General features: G+C 46.7%; 1 protein-coding gene across 8 annotated transcripts in view; it reads left to right on the top strand.

The window, feature by feature from the left end:
- The window catches only part of SNX29 (sorting nexin 29), a 545,670-nt gene that overhangs the window by 39,295 nt on the left and 487,250 nt on the right, over nt 1–19,125 (top strand). For 3 of the 8 annotated variants that reach the window (XM_027117360.1, XM_027117361.1, XM_027117363.1), the window contains exons 4-5: nt 3,634–3,758; nt 3,834–3,899. The exons of 1 other annotated variant lie outside the window; for it this stretch is intronic. In XM_027117360.1, coding sequence (XP_026973161.1) covers nt 3,634–3,758; nt 3,834–3,899 — 191 coding nt within the window. Of the gene's footprint in view, nt 1–3,633; nt 3,759–3,833; nt 3,900–19,125 lie in introns of those variants that run through there. 4 more of the 8 variants (XM_027117362.1, XM_027117364.1, XM_027117367.1 and 1 more) reach the window with 4 other exon arrangements.

Below are 19,125 nucleotides of genomic sequence, written 5' to 3'. Positions count from 1 at the left end.
ATTCATCTGGTAAACAGCTATATGCATAAAAACTTGAAGTGATTTTCTTGGCTGGTGCTTTTTAAAAAAATTAAAACATTCACTGTTAAGTGCCCTGCTTAAATTAAGAACATGGCCAATTCATTAACTGATAGTAGAAGTTAGATGTGAGAAAATGCCGTGGAGGCAGCCAATCCTCCCACCGCCTCCCCTCCCCTGCCGCGTGTCAGAGAGCACTCAGCAGAGAGCATTCTGGGAAACAGGAGAGACTGAGCTGAGAAAATAATGAGCTCCATGAAAGCAGGTGCCCCTTTCATTTTTGCATAAAGTATCACATGCCTGAGTCAAGGTGAGAAGAAATGGAAAATCTTCCGGTGACATGATTATAAATCAGTGCCCAGAGCATGCCCACTACAAGCTGAAGGGCTTACATTCATGTAGTTGGACCAGTGTGTTCTCCTTGGTTCCCTAGTCTTTTTAAAAATTTTTTAATTTATTATTATTATTAATTAATTAATTAATTTTGGCAGCACCAGGTCTTAGTTGCAGCATGCAGGATCTTTTAGTTGCGGCATGTGGACTTCTTAGTTGCAGCATGTGGACTCCTAGTTGTGGCATGCATGTGGGATCTAGTTCCCTGACCAGGGATTGAACCTGGGCCCCCTGCATTGGGAGCACAGAGTCCTACCCACTGGACCACCAGGGAAGTCCCTTGGTTCCCTAGTCTTAACTGACCTGGATTTGGATTCCAGATTATACAAGATCTCCTGAGATGCATCTCTCACCTAAGTATACATAAAGTCCATGTTCTGAGTTCTTCGAGGGGAGGGACCATATTGGTCACATATACCACAGATGGCAGGCATTGTGCTAGGTGCTGTCGCCACTAAGGTGAATGAGGCGTGATTCTTGCTCTCTGGAAACTCAAGTTAGCAAGAGGAGACAGCTGTGGAAAGCAGATTATTAACAAAGGTTGACCAAGTGCTGCAGCAGAAGGAAGCTCAGCATGAGGAAGCACTCAGGAAGGCTTCCTGGCGGAGGGGACCCTTGAGCTAAGTCTTGAATGACCTGTAAATATAAGCTCAGGTCAAATGGGGAGGTGAAAAGGGGACATGGAAAGGGTGTTAAGTAGAATGGCCTTCAGCAAGGCAGGCATCATAATAAACTAATTATAGGACTAACGCCCACCTGGGTTTTCTGCTGTGTTGGGTTGATTGTGACCTATGTGCATCTGGAAGGTAATGCTGCTGATGTAAGCAAACCTTGGGGACTGGGTTTGTGTTGTTCACCTGTATTCCATTCCCCTTAGGGGCCAGATGTTATTATAGAGTTGGTGGGGCAGTTACTGACTTGTGCACTGGAGCCAAACAAACCGACGGGGATTGTTGGGTTAATCATTGTATTTGCGGATGATTCGTTTAAAGATGTGGTTTATTATGGAGAACTCTAAACACAGACCAAGGTTTTTGCCCTCCTTCCCACCCCACCCTGAAACAGGGCCCTGGTTAGGCTCCGTTTTGCTATGCCTTGCTTTTGGTTCCTGTGGGATTTAGATAGTTTTGGCGGGTGTCCCAGCTTTCAGGGAGCCCTCAGATGTGTGCCTGTGTGGATATGCAGAGAGACTAGCATATGCACATCTAATATTTAAGAGTGACATCTGCCACAGCAAAAAGGGTTGTATCAATGTGAGGGAGTATTCTGGGACCCAGGGTTCAAGGTTAATCACCTTTTTACCTATCCACTGAAAAAGCATTTACGGAGCACACACTGTGTTCCAGGCACTGAGTGAGCTGGGTGCAGGGGAGCCAGGAGGACAAGGTAGGAGTTGGAAACCAAATAGTGTAGTTGAGGACAAGTTCAGTTTGGGATGCCAGGTAGGGCTCCTGCCTGTGGAGGACAAACTTTTTTTTAAAAAGTTTTTATTTTATATTGGGGTATAACCGATTAACAATGTGATAGTTTCAGGTGCACAGCAAAGTGACTCAGCCATACATATACATGTATCCATTCTCCCCCAAACTCCTGGAGGGCTAACTTTGATCATTGGCAGTAGTAGCCTAGAATTCTGGGATGGATTAGTGATGTCTGTGACGGGCACAGACTAGAGGATAAATATTCATGTGCTGTGTATTTGCTGATGCTGGGTTAGCGTTTTCTGGTGTAGACAGAAGACTTGAGTAAAGGTGGCATATGGGAGGGAGTTGACTTTTGTCTTAGAATAAAGCATGTTTGTCTTGGTGGCATGGGGTGTAGTGGAAACTACCTTGGATCAGCATGGGGGTGGGTAGGGCTGGAGTACCCATGTTGCTGCTAATTATGTACCTACTAGGTACTGTCTCTTAAATGTCTCTAAGCCTCAGTTTCTTGACGTGTAAAATGGAGATAATAATACCTGCCTCAACCATATCATAATGTTGATGGGAGGAGCTAGTGAGATCATGGATGTGAAGATGTTTTACCACCCACAGAGTGATAGACACTTGTAGTATTATAACTACAGGTGTGGGGGGTGGGTGGAGCAGGAAATGCCTGCAGTTACGCAAGGATGAGCCAGATGGTGGTGGCCGCAGGGTCTTTGCACTGGGTCTGTCTGCCCAGCCTGCTGCCTCTTGTCATATCCAGGTCATAAGGTTACCTCCATTCGGGCCACAGAATCTAAGCCTGTTCTTGCCCTGGCTCCACCTACCACCTCATCCTGTTTTATTTTCTTCAAAGATCTCATCAACTGATATGGTCTGGTTAGCTTATTTGTTTGTGTGTCTTCCCCTGCTAGAACCATGGAAATGTGGTGAGGCAGAGACCTTTTCTGTCTCACTCCCACCTTCATATCCTCAGAGCCTAGAACAGTGCCTGGCACATAGGAGAAGTTCAGGATTTCTTAACATTTGTTGCATGAATGATTGGAAGGGTCTCTGAAGTCCACAGACCCAATTGGGCTGGGGGCCCAGGATCCCTGTGAGGATTGTTAAGAATTGAGTGTAGTTGCTGTGACCTCATCTCTCTGTGAACGTGTTCCTGAATCTCCCATTTCTTTGGTTACTGATAAATCAATTCAGTTAAATGCACAGTAATTGTAACTTAATTGACAATTCCATCAACTCCGGATCTGACTTCACAATGTAATCTCTTACAACAAAATAAAGGACAGGAATCAGAATTCATATTATTTTTTAGGATATGTAACAGGCCATGAAATTACACAGTGTTTCCAATTTGGCAGGCTGGTGAATTCAATCTCTTAAAAGATAATCTTGTTTCATAAAGGACATGATATGAATGAGAGTTGAAACTTGTGAATTGGATACAATTAACACCCAACCCCTCCCCACACAGAACTGATTTGTTTTTAAACTGGCTTTTTTTTTTTTCTTTTCCCCTGCTGGCTGGCACCAGTTCCATTTCCCCTTGTTTCTTGTGAATTGTTACTGTGCTTTCACCAGTCTGATGAACTTGGCTAGACTGTGCGGGGCTTCCCTAAGTTATGTGAAATGAACATGAATGGAGATGGGTGTGGAGTCAGTTCCATGTCAGTTACCTGTCTGTAAATCCAGGTGTCTAGTGTGTACCCTCACCAGCTCCCTGGAGATGCCAGGGCCGCCCTGTTGTTTCTCTGCCTTCACAGGGTGGATTGATGAATCATTGGTTCTCTCGCAGGGTAACCTGTCTGTGTGCCCAGTTTGAGGCCGTCCTGCAGCATGGCTTGAAGAGGAGTCGAGGATTAGCACTAACAGCAGCCGCGATCAAACAGGCAGCAGGCTTCTCCAGCAAAACCGAAACAGGTACTGCTCGGCCTGATGCATCCCGGAGGGTGTTCCTTTCTCTTGTTCTTTTAATTTGTGTTTATTTTTTAATAGCGGGCAAGGCAATCATCGTGCGGGACTGGTGGGGGCCAGTGGCACGTGCTGGTGCAGAAATCCGTGGTAAGGATGTCTTACTTGCAGTCAGTTAGGGTGTTGTCTGGTTTCTCAATTTAAATGAAGTCAGCCTTTGTGCAGAATTCTCGAGCCATGTGTTGTGGTCTCCGAGGGGCTTGGGGGACCTGCAGCTAAGGTGCTTGTCTCACCGACATGGTGTGGCAATTGCTGTGAGACTAATAATCTGTTCTAACTTTGTGCACGAGGATAGCACGGCATTTCATAATTAAATCTGTCTTCAATAACAGCAGCAGAAGCCAGGCAGGTCTCTGAGCTTATAGTTCTGCTGCCATCCATTTTAACATTGTCACAGCATTTCCCTTGTCCTGTGCTGCTGTGTCTCTGATGACAGGGATAATGCTACTAATAATAATTCAACACTCATGGGTACTTGGTGCTAGCCTAGCACTTTGTTAGTCTTTTATATAAATTAACTCGCTCAGTTCACACAGTAGCCCTGTGAGTGGTGGGGACCTTCATCTCTCTTCTCTGTGGTACAGATGTGATCTGTCTGAAGCGGTTTGCTTTGGATCTGAACTTTGAAGTGTGTCATGTCATATAAACAACATCCTGTGTTCCACCCCACTCGCACATTTAAAAGAGCAGGTTCTTTCAGACCCTGCTTGTGGCTGCCGCCCTGAATTCCCAAATCCTTCTTGTTACTGTGACATCAGTGTCACTGCTGAGTAAAATGTGTCACCTTTTGCTAGTTCACCTCCTTTCACAGCAGAAAATCAGTGCTCACCGTGTTTGGTAGAGGTGTTTGTGGAAATTCTCTGCCCACTGAAGCGAACCCTTTGCCTTTCCCTCTCATGTTGGCGTGTCTCCTTTCCCTTTTCTCTCACCCCTTCAGCAGATCTTTCATCCCTGTTCATCTCACCGGTTTTTCATTTTCAGAAATGAATGTGGGTCCTGTTGGGGTCAGGGGATGCCTGCAAGAGGGATTCCTGTCATCGTTGATTTCTCTTCTGTGTTCCCAGGTCCCTTCCTTAGAAGTCAGGGACATAGGGGGCCAGTTCAGAGAAGAGCCGGTGTCAAGGGCCTCAGTCCTCGTAGAAACCACAGCCAGCTGCCTTGGCCACCTCGGATGTCAGCCTCAGTCGTCTCGGTGACATTTTATGTACAGGATGCTTCCCTGAGCCTCTGTGTGGGGATGCCGTAGGGCTGGTTGATGGCTGTTTGAGGACATGGCTTTTCCGAGAGTCCTCCTTGGCTTGCTGGGCCCTTGTGTTTCTTCTCATTTCCTTCTTACCTGTCTGTGGGGCAGCTACCTCAGAGGAACTGGTGTGGAATAGACCACCAGGCTCTGGGCAGCTCCTGGGCATGGCAGAGGCAGCCCTGGCTTTGGAGTCAGACTCTGAGGGTAAGTCTGGCATGACCCTGGGAAAGTGCCCCTCTGTGCCCTCATTGTTTGCACCTGTAAAGGCAGAGCATCTGGTCTCCCTGCCAGGCTGTCAGGAGGCTTCAGTGAGACTCTCATGTGAAGCACCTGCTTCAGTTCATAGACCTGCCCCCCCAATAAATGTTTAACCAGCTACCCTCTTCTCCCAAACACCCTTTAAACTTTTAATCTCTTTCTCCACCTCACCCCCTCTTGAGGCTCTGACCTTTTTTTTTTTTTTTTTCCAGTACGTGGGCCTCTCACTGTTGTGGCCTCTTCCGTTGCGGAGCACAGGCTCCGGACGCGCAGGCTCAGCGGCCATGGCTCACGGGCCCAGCCGCTCCGCGCCATGTGGGATCTTCCCGGACCGGGGCACGAACCTGTGTCCCCTGCATCGGCAGGCGGACTCTCAACCACTGCGCCACCAGGGAAGCCCCTCTTTTTGTTTTTGACTTGGGAGGTTTTTACCCAAACATCCCTGACCTGTGAAATGTTGGTAAGGTAAAACATCATTCTAAGCAGTTATGCTGCCAGCTCAGCAGTTATGCCGTCTTGGCAGGCATGGGAAACAGTGTCCATCCCAAACTGCAATCCCTTTGAATAGATCGTCCAGTTAGTTGAGTTACGCAGGAGCCAGAGAAGTTTAGAATAAGATCACCTGGTGTGTCTTCTTTAGAATTCAGACCCCAGAAGTGAGAGCCTACTGTGCCCGGTAGAGCCGTTTCCTCTGACTTTTGACAAGTGACTGGATTTATCTGCACAGTTGATTTGCCGGTGGTGAGGTGGGAGCCTGCATTTTCCGAGCCTGTCCTGCAGTTTGTTTAACCTTTCCATTCCAGTTATGCAAGGTAGCGTGAATCATTACAGCCGACACTGGTTATTCCCCACCCAGCAGTTCTGTCCCGTCTTTCTTGCTAATAGAACTCTGGTTTTGTTCTGGTGCTGGGTGGCCATGAGCTTCAGGCCTGAGGCTAACCACAGGGGGAGTAAATCTGGATCAGATCAGGCCAGCCATAATAATTTCCAGCCTGCCAGTAGTTGGTTTAGGAATAGACATGTGATGCAATTCTGACCAAAAGGAAAGGTCTGCTGAGGGGCTTCTGAGAAAGCTTCTTGCTGTTTAAACAGAGATACAAGAAGTCTTATTTTATGGCCTTCGGTTGTTTTGTGAGACTGTGATATTTGGAGCTATGGCAGTGATGTTGTGACCATGAGGCGGGACCAAGTCTGAAGATGAAAGCCGGTACATTCAGGATGGCAGCTCAGAAAGGTGGAAAGTACTTGGACCCTGATAATGTCACTGAGCTACTGAATTAACCAACTCTGGAACTGCCCTACCTCTGGACTTAATGTTATGTGAGATAATTAGTTCCCTAATATTTTAAGGCATTTTGAGTTGGATTTCTTTTTACTTGCATCCAAAATCATCCTAACTTAAACAATAGAGAAAAGCAAGACAACTTAAAAAAAGAAAGAGACCTATGCTCCAGAAATGGGAGGAACAGTGTGATTAGCACATTCATCCTGGAAATGACACTTGGGTGTTTTCTGCTGTTTTCAGTGAACCGCAGGTTTGGCTTTCTTAGTGTTTGCTACTGACTCATATTGAGCAGCTCTTGTGACCCAGGGGATTCGTTAGACCATTCACGCCCATTGTTCCACTTTACTGCTAAAATGATTATGCATAGTCAGTAACAGTGTTCCCATTTTACAGGTGAAGAAAATGAGGCTCAGAGAAATGAAATAATTTCCTTAATGTTCCAGAGTTAAAAAGTGGCAGAGCTGGGATTTCTACTCAGGCAGGCCTACGTGATTGTGATTCTGAAGCTCCTACTTTTATTTATAATGGCATATTGTTTCCAGAAAGAGGGCTGTCTGAAAGATCGTGACCCCCTTCCCCCATTTGAACTCATGAGTAAATTAAGCAGCATTTTATTATTTATTTATTTTGGCTGTGCCGGGTCTTAGTTGCTTCATGTGGACTCTTAGTTGTGGCATGCGGACTTCTTAGTTGTGGCATGTGGGATCTTTAGTTGTGGCATGAAGACTCTTAGTTGCGACATGCATGCGGGATCTAGTTCCCCAACCAAGGATCGAACCTGGGCCCCCTGCATTGGGAGCACGGAGTCTTACCCACTGGACCACCAGGGAAGTCCAAGCCGCAAGTATTGAGTAAGTTAGGAGCACTCAGAGCAGAGCTCAGCAAACTATGTCCTACCACCTGTTTTGTAAATAAAGTTTTATTGGAACACAGCCACAAACATTCATCTACTTAGTGCCTAGGGCTGCTTTTAGGCAGAGTTGTGACTGAGACTGTCTGGCCTCCTGACTTTCTAGTTCCTAGCATAGTGTCTAGAAGTATATGGGTTCTTCAGTAAAAATATGTTCAATAAATACCTTTTGGTTGGAAGGAAGGGCATCATCCAATGTGCATAGTACTATATTTCATGATTCCCGAGGTACCTGAAACCAGGATCACTCCAGGGTACTTCCTTTTCCTGGTTCATAGCCTGTGCCTTCTTGCTGTGTCTTCACATGGTGGAAGGAGCCTCTTTTATCAGGGCACTAATCCCGTTCATGAGGGCTCCACCCTCATCACCTAAGGGTCCACCCAAAGGCCCCATCTACTAATACTATCATCTTTGTGGGTTAGAATTTCAAGAGGTGAATTTTGAGGGGACACATTCCGATTATAGAAGTGGCATTTCAATGGCATAACCTTGGAGTTTGATGTTCTTGTTAATCACTAAAATATCATCATCAGGTTATGTGTCGGCAGTCTATTACAAGGCGATAGGCATGATTCAGAACATACCAGAGGCACATTTATTATTGAGGTGCCTGTCTTGTAAAATTTAACTGTAACTTTCCTTATCTGTTCAGCAGCCTTTTGGCACCTCTGACCTTGACACTTTGTCTCCCCCTCTCTTCTGGAATGCCACAACCTCTGGGCATACTTTCTACTTCTTTGCAGATCCTTCCTGGCATATCCCTTCTACACCCTCAAACATTAAATATTATTTATCCTCAGATTCTGTTGTTGACTCCTGTTTCTACACATACTGTCTGAATTCCTTGGTGAAAATTGTTCTCTGTGTGTCGATTACTCTTGGTTACACCTCCCGCAGATCACTCCTGGTCTTCCTCTTGAGTGTCGCTGTTTGCATGTACCATGGGCTTGTCAAGGTCTGCATGACTGAATTCTCATCCCTATCGCACCCCCATGTTTGCTCCTGTGTTCCTTGCTTAGTGAATGGCTCTGCCCTTCACCCAGGTCCCCTGACCAGCCTCGGGCTTCCTCTCAGCCTCCTCCTCCTCCTTCCCCCATAACTGCTCAAACTTCTATTTTTTTCTCCCTCTCTTTTAAAAATTGTCATAAAGTATACATAACATAAAAATGACCATTTTAACCATTTTTAAATGTACAGTTCAAAGGCATAAAAGTACATTCACATTGTACAACCATCACACCATCCATCTCCAGAACCTTTTCATTTTCCCAAATAGAAACCCTGCCCCCATTAAATAATAACGCCCCATTTTCTCCACCCACTAGCCCCTGACAACCACCACTCTGCTTTATGTCTCTATAAATTTGATTACTTTAGGAACTTCATATAAGTAGAATCATACAATATTTGTCCTCTTGTATTTGGCTTATTTCATTTAGCATAATTTCTTCAAGTTTCATGCATCCTTTTTAAGGTTGGATACTATTCCATTGTATGGATAGACCACCTTTGTTTATCCACTCATCTGTCGATGGACGCCTGGGTTGCTTCCACTTATTGGCTATCGTGAAAAGTGCGGCTACGAACATGGGTGTACAAATAACTGTTCGAGTCCCTGCTTTCAATTCTTCTGGTTACATACTCAGAAGTGGAATTTTTGGATCATACAGTAATTCTATGTTTAATTCTTTGAAGAACCACCATATAGTTTTCTGTACTGGGTGCTCCATTTTATTTTATTTTTAATTTTTTAAAAATTTATTTATTTTATTTATTTATTTTTGGCTGTGTTGGGTCTTTGTTGCTGTGCGCAGGCTTTCTCTAGTTGTGGTGAGTGGGGGCTACTCTTCGTTGCTGTGCTCAGGCTTCTCATTGCGGTGGCTTCTCTTGTTGCTGAGCATAGGCTCTAGGCACGCGGGGTTCAGTAGTTGTGGCTTGCAGGCTCTAGAGCGCAGGCTCGGTAGTTGTGGCGCCCGGACTTAGTTGCTCCGTGGCATGTGGGATCTTCCCAGACCAGGGCTCGAACCCGTGTCCCCTGCATTGGCAGGCGGATTCTTAACCACTGCACCACCAGGGAAGCCTGGGGTGCTCCATTTTAAATTCCCACCAGCAATGCACAAGGGTTCCAATTTCTCCACATCCTCACCAACACTTGTAATTTTTTGTGTTTTTGATAATAGCTACTCAAATGGGTGTGAAGTGGTGTCTCATCCTGTTTTTTGTTTTGTTTTGTTTTGTTTTGTTTGCGGTACGCGGGCCTCTCACTGTTGTGGCCTCTCCCGTTGCGGAGCACAGGCTCCGGACGCGCAGGCTCAGCAGCCGTGGCTCACGGGCCCAGCCGCTCCGCAGCATGTGGGATCTTCCCGGACCGGGGCGCGAACCCGTGTCCCCTGCATCGGCAGGCGGACTCTCAACCACTGCGCCACCAGAGAAGCCCTCATCCTGGTTTTGATCTATTGTCTCTTGAAGTTTCAGATTTCTCTCTAAAGTCATTTCATGAGCTTCCTACCAGTTCAGCTGGATGGTGCCCCTCCGATCGGTGATGACCCTCCCCCACCCTGCAATGGTCCTGAGTCCTCTTCTCACCAGACCTCTGTGTGGCACCACCGTTTTCTTGTCTCCCTCTCTCGGTGGTCAGGGACTGGGTCCATCCTTGCTCACATTTGTAGCTCCAGTGTATTGCAAGGAGCCTGCAACTACATTCAGAATAATGACTCGAGGACCCAGATGTCAGGTCATGCTGCTCGTTCTCCTGGGATGCCAAACCCCGCCCCCTTCCGTCTGTACATCCTCACAGTTGAAAGCAGGTGGTATTAGTATTAATATAGCCCCAACTGTAAAATTAGAGAAACCTACTTCCTTGATCCTCAGGGGGGATTTCTGAAAGTGGTTGATTGCATTCAACTGAAATTGGAATTTATATTTTGCTTCACCGGGGTACCTTGGGTAACAGTTTCATTTCTGTAGAAAATTGATTGCAGAGGAAGCTGCATGTGCCAGGAGAACCCCAGGCCTATCCTTTTGATCGTGAGGGGAAGTCCACTCCCTCACCCTCCCATCCCTATCATGTTTTCAGTTCCCTCTTTGTGTTTCTCTGTTGAATTCGCTAACTTGAAAATCAGCTAGTTCTGGTGAAAGAGAGTTGGGAGGATGTCTGCCAAAGGGACAGAGAAGATGTCCAGGGTGGCGATAAAAATGTTCAGCAGCTGGTGGGGAAGTGCTGGTCTTAGGGAGGGAGCCAGGGCCGGAGCGCTGTCCCCCACGGGCACGGTGTTAACCCATGAGTCACTGGATTTGGGCAATGTCCATAGGGTCCTGGGAGGGTTCTTGACTGCTGGAGTGGCTGAGCGCTTGGGCCAGTGGCCATTTATTAAGGGGGATGAAACTGTCCCAGCATATTAGGATTTGTTGTAGCCAGACTGATGCCTCTTGGCCGAAGGGGACCTCTGGCTGTTTCAGAGGTATTTAATCTTTTTTTTTTTTTTAAAAATGAATGAATTTATTTTTGGCTGCGTTGGTTTTTTTGTTGTTGTTGCTGTGTGTGGGCTTCCTCTAGCTGCGGCGAGTGGAAGCTACTCTTTGTTCGGTGCAAGGATTTCTCATTGCGGTGGCTTGTCTTTGTTGCAGAGCAGAGGCTCTGGGTGCGCGGGCTTCAGTAGTAGTTGTGGCGCTCTAGAGCGCAGGCTCAGTAGTTGTGGCGCACGGGCTTAGTTGCTCCACGGCATGTGGGATCTTCCCGGACCAGGGCTTGAACCCATGTCCCCTGCATTGGCAGGCGGATTCTTAACCACTGCGCCACCAGGAAAGTCCCAGGTATTTAATCTTGATGTCCTGTAAATTAAGACTCAGACCTGGCTTCGGCGTTGTCAGTTTTGAGTTATTATCCAGCCTGTTGGTGTCATGGACACTTTGCTTTGCTTCTGTCAGCATGAAAATGGCTCTTGCGCAGAGGATGGAGTACCCCTAAAAGGAAACAGGGCGCAGGTTTTAGAATGGTGGAGAAAGTTCCCACTTGTTCATAAAGGAGGTACCATAGGCCCCTGTGTCACGTGGGTGAAGGCCAGGTGCGCTCTGTTGAGGTGTTAGAGCTGGGAACTCAGCCTTCAGATGATCACAGGGGCCAGACAGCTGACAGACATGAGTGAATCGGGCTGGTGAAGGATGCCAGGGAGTAGTGGCACCTGAGAGTCACCTGGCCCCTGCAGAGCAGGCTGGGATGTGTAGTCAGTCTGCAGATTCAGGTGGAAGAGAGGATAGATTTGGATGAGCAGCTAGCAGTCTACCATGGTGGAGCTTTTCCCCTTCTCTGTAGAGTGGTCAGAGACACCTCTTCATGGGGACATTTGAAGAGAGACCTAAGGAAGCGAAGGAATTAGCCATCCTGTTATTGGGGGAAGGAATCCCAGGCGGTTCAACAGGTTCAAAAGCGTGTAGCAGTCAGTCTCTTGTTTGCTCTCAAGTTGACTCCCTGCCCTTGCCCTGCAAACTCTATTTCCCGGGTCCCCTTGCCCATCATTTCAGTGGGAGGTGGTGATACGGTCAGCAGGTGAGAGGAAGAAGGGAGCTGGAATGTCTCTTCCTCTCAGCCCTGCTTCAGGGGGTGTCTCTAGCTGTGGCTGTGCTTCCTTCATGGTCCTTGGAGGTCCCCCGTGGCTGCCAGTCAGGCCTTCCTCGTCCCTCCACTTTCCTCCCAGGTGCCTCTGCACAGTCCAGCTGTTGCCTGCAGCCCTGGTTACAGCGCCTGGGAACACCTTTTGTTCCTCTGGCGTTAGGGGTGGATTAGCCTTCTGGCGTCAGTTATCTCTGGGTGCCCTCATTATCTCCTGTTTGGCTTTCTGGCTGTTCCAAAAGCTCTGTAACAGGTGTCCTGTTTGAAATTCCTTCAGTGGCCTAGCTGGTGTGGTTTCTGTTCTCACGGCTGGGTGGGCCCTGAGGTACAGCAGGCTTGGCTGGTTGGAGGAGCAGCCAGGAGACCAGTGAGGCTGTTGCAGGGTGAGTGGCAGGGAGAGTGGGACGAGGTGAAGTGGAGAGGTGGTGGGGAGCCCAGTCGCGTCCGGGCGGTAAGTGGTAATGTATTCTCCTTTCCTTGCTTTATTTTTGTGATCTCCTTTCACCTCTACCAAGGTAATTGGCACTTGTTCTGTAGAGTCAGTAGGGGTGTAGGGGTTTAAATCTACTGAAGTCTTCCAAAGCAATCCAGCATCTCAGATCATGGTGCATTTATTCATTCTTTTTTAAAAAATTTTTTATTGGGCTATAGTTGATTTACAATGCTGCTTTAGTTTCAGGTGTACAGCAAAATGGTTCTATATTCATTCTTTAAAAATGTATCATGTTCTGGGACTTCACTGGTGGTCCAGTGGCTAAGACTCCGCGCTCCCAGCGCAGGGGGCAAAGGTTCGATCCCTAGTTGGGGAACTGCATCCCACATGCCACAACTAAAAGATCCTGCATGCTGCAACTAAACGTCCTGCAAGCGGCAATGAAGATCCTGTGTGCCACAACTAAGACCCAATGCAGCTAAATAAATTAATATTTAAAAAAGGTATCAAGTTCTGAATTGTACACTTTAAAATGGTGAATTTTATATTAAGTGAATTTTACTACAATTAAAAAAAAACTGGAAGTGGCTAAGTTACCTTTAACTGGCAAGTTTTAGTTTTTTTCTGAGTGAAGGGAGTTTAAAAACTAACTGGAAGGAAATTTAATAGCAGAGTTAATTTCAGTTGCAGAGAAATAAAGACAATTCCATCTTTACTCAAAAAAAAAAGTATCAATGTAAAATGATACAGCTGCTGTGGAAAATAATTTGATGGTTTATCAAAAAGTTAAACGTAGAATTACCCAACGATCCAGCAATTCCACTCCTAGATGCATACCTAAAAAAATTGAAAGCAGGGACTCAGATACTTGCACACAAATATTCATAGCAGCATTATTCACAAGAGCCGGAAGGTAGAAACAACTCAAATGTCTCTCAGCAGATGAATGGATAACAAAGTGTGGTGTATACTATATATAATGGAATATTATTCGGCCATAAAGAGAAATGAAGTACTGCTACCTACTATAACATGGATGAACCTTAAAAACATGCTAAGTGAAATTAGCCAGTCACAAAAGGTCACGTGTTGTGTGATTCCACTTATACGTAGAATCTAGAATAGTCAAATTTGTAGAGACAGAAAGTATGTGGAACAGAGGTTACCAGGGGGTGTGGGAGGGGAGGATGGGGGGATTAGTGTTTAATGGGTATGAAGTTTCTGTTTGGGATGATGAAAAATTTCTGGAAATGGATAGTGGTGATAGTTGCACGACCTTGTGAATGTACTTCATGTCGCTGAATTAGACACTGAAAAATGGTTAAAGTGGTAAATTTTATTATGTATGTTTTACTGCAATTGAAGAAAGCGGAAAAAAAAAAAAGTCCCAAGTTTACATACTTCGTACAAGTCTTAATTATGTGTTCTTCACGGTTAAAGCACAGCCCCTGTGTTCTAGTTCCAGGAGGCGTCTTCTAGCTGGTTGGGCGATGGCCACGTGACAGAGCCACAGCCCCTCATTGGAAACTCTGCTTTGCCCCTGCGTTTGTGTCTTGTAGTCGGGCTCCTGCAGATTGGGGTGTGACTGGGATCTGGGGGCACCTCTGCTCACCCAGGTCTCAGGCTGGAATATGGAAGCACTTGGTTTTGTCTTTTGTTCCAGGAATGGTTGATACGATGTATGGCTGACTCTGTTAGCTTCCTGCCTAGAATCCCTTCCCCTTTTCTTCTTTGGCTTAACAGAACCCTGATTTTGCTTCCGGCTGTGGGATGTCCTTCTCTAGGTCATGGCTCATGAGTGATTTAGCCAGTCTTGACATGTTCTCCACTCCCTTGTGCTTTTCTGGGGTAACTTATCCTTGCCTGAAAAGAGGGAGTGATAGAGCTGGGTTTATCTTCTTTTTTTTTTTTAAATTATTTATTTATTTTTGACTGCACTGCAGCATGCGGGATCTTAGTTCCCCGACCAGGGATCGAACCTGTGCCCCCTGCAGTGGACGTGCAGAGTCCTAACCACTGGACAACCATGGAATTCCCAAGAACTGACTTGTATCTTAACCTCTTTCTTCTGCTCCAGTTGTGAATGTGAGACCCAGAGTGTAGACAGTCCTCAGAGACAGCGAGGGTAGAGGGTAGAGATTCTGCCCATGACAGAGCCTTTGAACCAGCTGTCTACCTCCAGACTAAGTAATTAAGAAAAGTAAGCCTTTCTTTGTTTACAAGGAGCCTAGCTCCTTGTAGTTGGGTTTTCTGTTTATTGTTGAGCGGTGCTTTTGTATGTGTGTTTATTTTTGAGGGATGCCATCACCCCTTGAATGTGTGCATGCATTGCTCAGGGCCTGCCATGTTCTCGGCCCCCAAAATGATTGTCAGATGGTTGAAGAACCTGCCCTAGCTCCCTGCATTAGGCTTCTTCTGGTTGCAGGTGACAGCCAAAGGGCACTTACTGACTGAAGTACCCAAGAAAACTAGGGGTTGAGCTGGGTCCAGTGGAGTAGCATCCCCTACATCTGTCCCTTGGTCTCTCCCAGTTCCGCTTCTCTGTGGGTTGGCATCTTTCCCAGGTGGGCCACTCTACCTGACAGGGGAAATGGACCCAGGAAGCGCCAGATTTACATGACAGTTATAGTTCCTACTTCTAGAACGGCGGTTGGCAAACGTCCTTAAGGGATCAGATAGTGAGTATTTTAGGCTTTGTGGGCCGTAAGTTTCTGTAGCAACGTCCCAGCTCTGCCTTTGTAACAGGAAAGCAGCCACAGGTGACTTGTAAACAAATTGACGTGACTGTGTTCCAGTAAAACTTTATTTACAGGGCTTCCCTGGTGGCACAGTGGTTAAGAATCTGCCTGGCAATGCAGGGGACACAGGTTCTAGCCCTGGTCCGGGAAGATCCCACGTGCTGCGGAGCAACTAAGCCTGTGTGCCACAACGACTGAGCCTGTGCTCTAGAGCCCGCGAGCCACAACTGCTGAGCCTGTGTGCCACACAGCTGAAGCCCGTGTGCCTAGAGCCCATGCTCTACAACAAGAGAAGCCACCGCCATGAGAAGCCCCCACTCGCCCCAACTAGAGAAAGGCCGTGCAGCAACGAAGACCCAACACAGCCAAAAATAAATTTAAAAAAACACAAAAACTTTATTTACAAAAAGAGGGGTGGGGTTGCTGAATTTGGCCCTTGGGCCTTTGTTTGCTGACTTCAGTTCTGGAGGGAGACAAGGCTTCTCTTCTAGCATTTCAGGCAGAAGTTGTGGGGAGGGCCCCGTGGTCCAGGGTGAGGCCAGTGAAGCACTCACTTCAGCCAAAAGCTCAGCGATCAAGATAAATAATATTTTCATGCAATATTTAAAAAAAATCAAAGTTAATACAGAAAATAATCCATCCCGCAAAGGTCACGCAAAAGTCCCACAAAATATCAAACAGGACCAGGATGAGGGGCTGCTGAGTGAGGCAAGTTGAGGCGCCCGCCCTGCTGTGGCCAGGTGGTTGACCAGCTTGGGTTACCTGCCCACCCCTGTGGGAGGGAGAGTTTGGTAGTGCTAAAAGCAACTTCACAGGGAACCAAATGGAACACGGTTCCCCTAGGAAAGAGGGGTGCAGCTGCCAGAAGAAAGGGAAAGGGATGCCGTTTGCCTGCCTTGGTTCTAAGCACTTCATATCATGCTTTATTGTCTCATTTTTTTTCCCTGTTAGCAAACCTCAAAGGCAGGTAGTTCTCCCCATTTTACAGATGAGGAAAATGAAGGACAAACTATGTTGCCGAAGGTCACGCAATGCCTGAAGTAGAATTCGCGCCAGGGATTTTGCCCTCAAAGTATGCATTCTTGAATTCTTGGCATCGATTAAAGTTGAGGCCTGTTAGAAGCTTTGCCAAGGGCCCCGTGCTTTCATCATCCTCTGTCAGCAGGTGCCCCTAGGTAGCTCACCTCAGTGCCCCTTTCTTGGCTCTTGTTCTTGTCGGCAGATGGCTTTAAGGAGTTGGGGAAACCAGAAGCCCTCACCCACTTTTGGAATCAGCCTCCTGTTTAAAGCAACAAGAGATAAGTGTATATTCCCAAATTAAATTATGGACACTGCAAGTGTTAAGGGCAGGTGAGCTGTGCTTTAAATAGACCACAGTAATTCTGGCAGTGGAAGCGGAGCCCTGCTGGGATAATAATGATCGTCAGCACATCACCCAGGCAGGCTTTAGAAGGATTCTGTATCGGTAAGCAGTTTGCGAAATTGAAAGGTGAAAACACACTTTGAGGTGTGTCATGTGTACTCAGGTCAGAGGGAGGTGACTGCAGTTTTAAGGAAAGACAATGCAGGTGAGAGTCACTTGATTGGAATCGTGACGGATGTACTGGTGGTTGTCTGGTGGGTTACAAAACAAGTTTTTGGCTGGTCAGCCGGCCAGCCCAGAGTGGTACTCTTACCAAATTCTGAGAGAGGCTTCCGGTAGAAAGAAGCCTGTTTGCACTTGTGCGGTTTGGGCTGATCTGATGGGTTTCGGAAGGGGATTAGTTTGGCTTTTAGGGATTGAGACAAGGTATTCTGAGTAAACTGCTCTGCTGGTGGTTTTACCAGTCGTTCCTGAGATGTTTATTCTAAATGATTTCAGAGGTTGACTTGATACACAGATGCATACACACACTCATAAGTACATACACATTTAGATGCTGTTAACAGAAAAAGGAAAAGAGGAAACAGCATGAATGCTCTTGGATAAAAAGATAATTATTTAGCAAACAGTGGTTGGTCATCATGGGCTGGACGTCATGCTCAGTGTTCTACCCCCGTTTTCTCCAGAAGGAACCAGTCCTGCCATCATCTTGACTTTATCCCAGTGAAACTGACTTTGGTCATCATGGGCTGGACGTCATGCTCCGTGTTCTACCCCCCTTTTCTCCAGTTACCCCAGTAACCCTAGGTGATTCTGCACTTTGGGGCTTACTTTAAGGGAGAGGAGTCTGAAGCTTAGCATGGTTGAGGGGACCTGCCCAGGGTCCTTCCGCTGAAGACCTCCTCGCCTGTTGTCCTGCCTGCTAGACTGGAAGCTTGTTAGGAACAAGTCCTTCTTGTCTACCTGGCGGCCCATAGCCTCGCCCAGCTTGTGGCTACTGGGAAGAATACAGCCTGTGCTACTTGAGCCGAACTGCAATCTTAGAGTGAGCTTATTAACTTGCTGTCCCGCTTATGGAGATGTGTGTATTCACATCCTTCTGGAAGGAAGGTTCAAAGCTCTTGTCACCTTCTCAGAGGGGTCTGAGCCTATTTAGCTCCTGGATTAGAATCCCCATCTGGCAGCAGAGACTCAGCAGTTTCCCCCTCGGGATATCGAGCAGTTGTGAACATGATCCTTTTCAAGGAGGCAGAGCGCCCCTCACTTTGCAAGGCAGTGTGATGAAGTAGTTTTCAGGGAGACAGCTCTGAGGTCCCTTTCTGCTGTACCACTTATAACCGTGTGTCACTGGGCCAGTTACTTCACTTGTCTGGGCCTCAGCCTTGTCTTTGACATGGAGATGGCCTTGGTGGTTGTGAGGACTGAGGTCGGATGGAAAGTGTTGGGTGCAATGGCTGGCACGTAGTTAATGCTCAATAAGTAGTAGCCGCCATCGCTGTTGTTGCCGTTATTATTGGCAGCATTGAAAAGTGTTGATGACTGTCCTTAAGTAAAGAAGGTTGGTTACAAAATTAGGTATACACTAGAATTACACCTGTGAAAAACATCTGTGCGCATGTAGACAAGAAAAGCAGGGTGTGAGGCGACACGATGACTATTTTATGGATAAAAACAAACTTCTTAGCTTTCCTTAAAGCCTTAAATCTGCTCAGACCTATGGAAATCTCCCCTAAGGAACTAGAAACAAGGACAGTGAGTTATGTACAGGGATGTCCAAAGCATTATACAGGGAAAATTGGCATTATATTATGTTCCCAACAGTCCTGAAATAAATTGTGTTTAACTGGGGAGCTATCAAAAATCACGTTCTCAGAGATCTTTACATGTTACAGGAAAATGTTCATGATCTAGACAAGAAAAGAAACAAGTCAGGATACAAAGCTACGTGTGTGTGTATTTATATATACACACATACATACATATACAACACACAATGTGATGGTGTATTAATTTCTTATGGCTGCTCTAACAAATTACCACAAAGTTTGTGGCTTAAAACAGCACACACTAATTCTCTTATAGAGGGTAGAAGTCCAAAGTCAGTTTCACTGGGCTAAAGTCAAGGTGATGGCAGGGCTGGTTCCTTCTGGAGGCTCCAGGGCAGGGTCCGTTCCTTGCCTCTTCCGGCTTCTGGTGGCTTCTGGCATTCCTTGGCTGTGGCCACATCACTCCAGGCTGTGCTTCCCTGGTCATGGCACTGCCTTCTCTTCTGCATCAGCTTTCCTTCCCCCTTACTCTTTTAAAGACACTTGTGATTATGGCAGGCCCCCAGAGACTACCCAGGATAATCTCCCTGTTTCAAGATCCTTACAGGGGTCATTCTGCTGTAAGGACACACCTGCACACCTGTAATGACATGACCTGTCACATCTGCAAAGTCTCTTTTGCCATAAAAGGTAACATGCACAGGTTCCAGG

This window comes from Aethalodelphis obliquidens, unplaced genomic scaffold (genome assembly GCF_003676395.1).
Source record: "Aethalodelphis obliquidens isolate GAN/ISIS:26980383/991018 unplaced genomic scaffold, ASM367639v1 scaffold18, whole genome shotgun sequence".
Taxonomy (NCBI): domain Eukaryota; kingdom Metazoa; phylum Chordata; class Mammalia; order Artiodactyla; family Delphinidae; genus Aethalodelphis; species Aethalodelphis obliquidens.
Note: the sequence above shows the minus strand (reverse complement) of the source record. Positions and strands in the feature narration are given on the sequence as shown.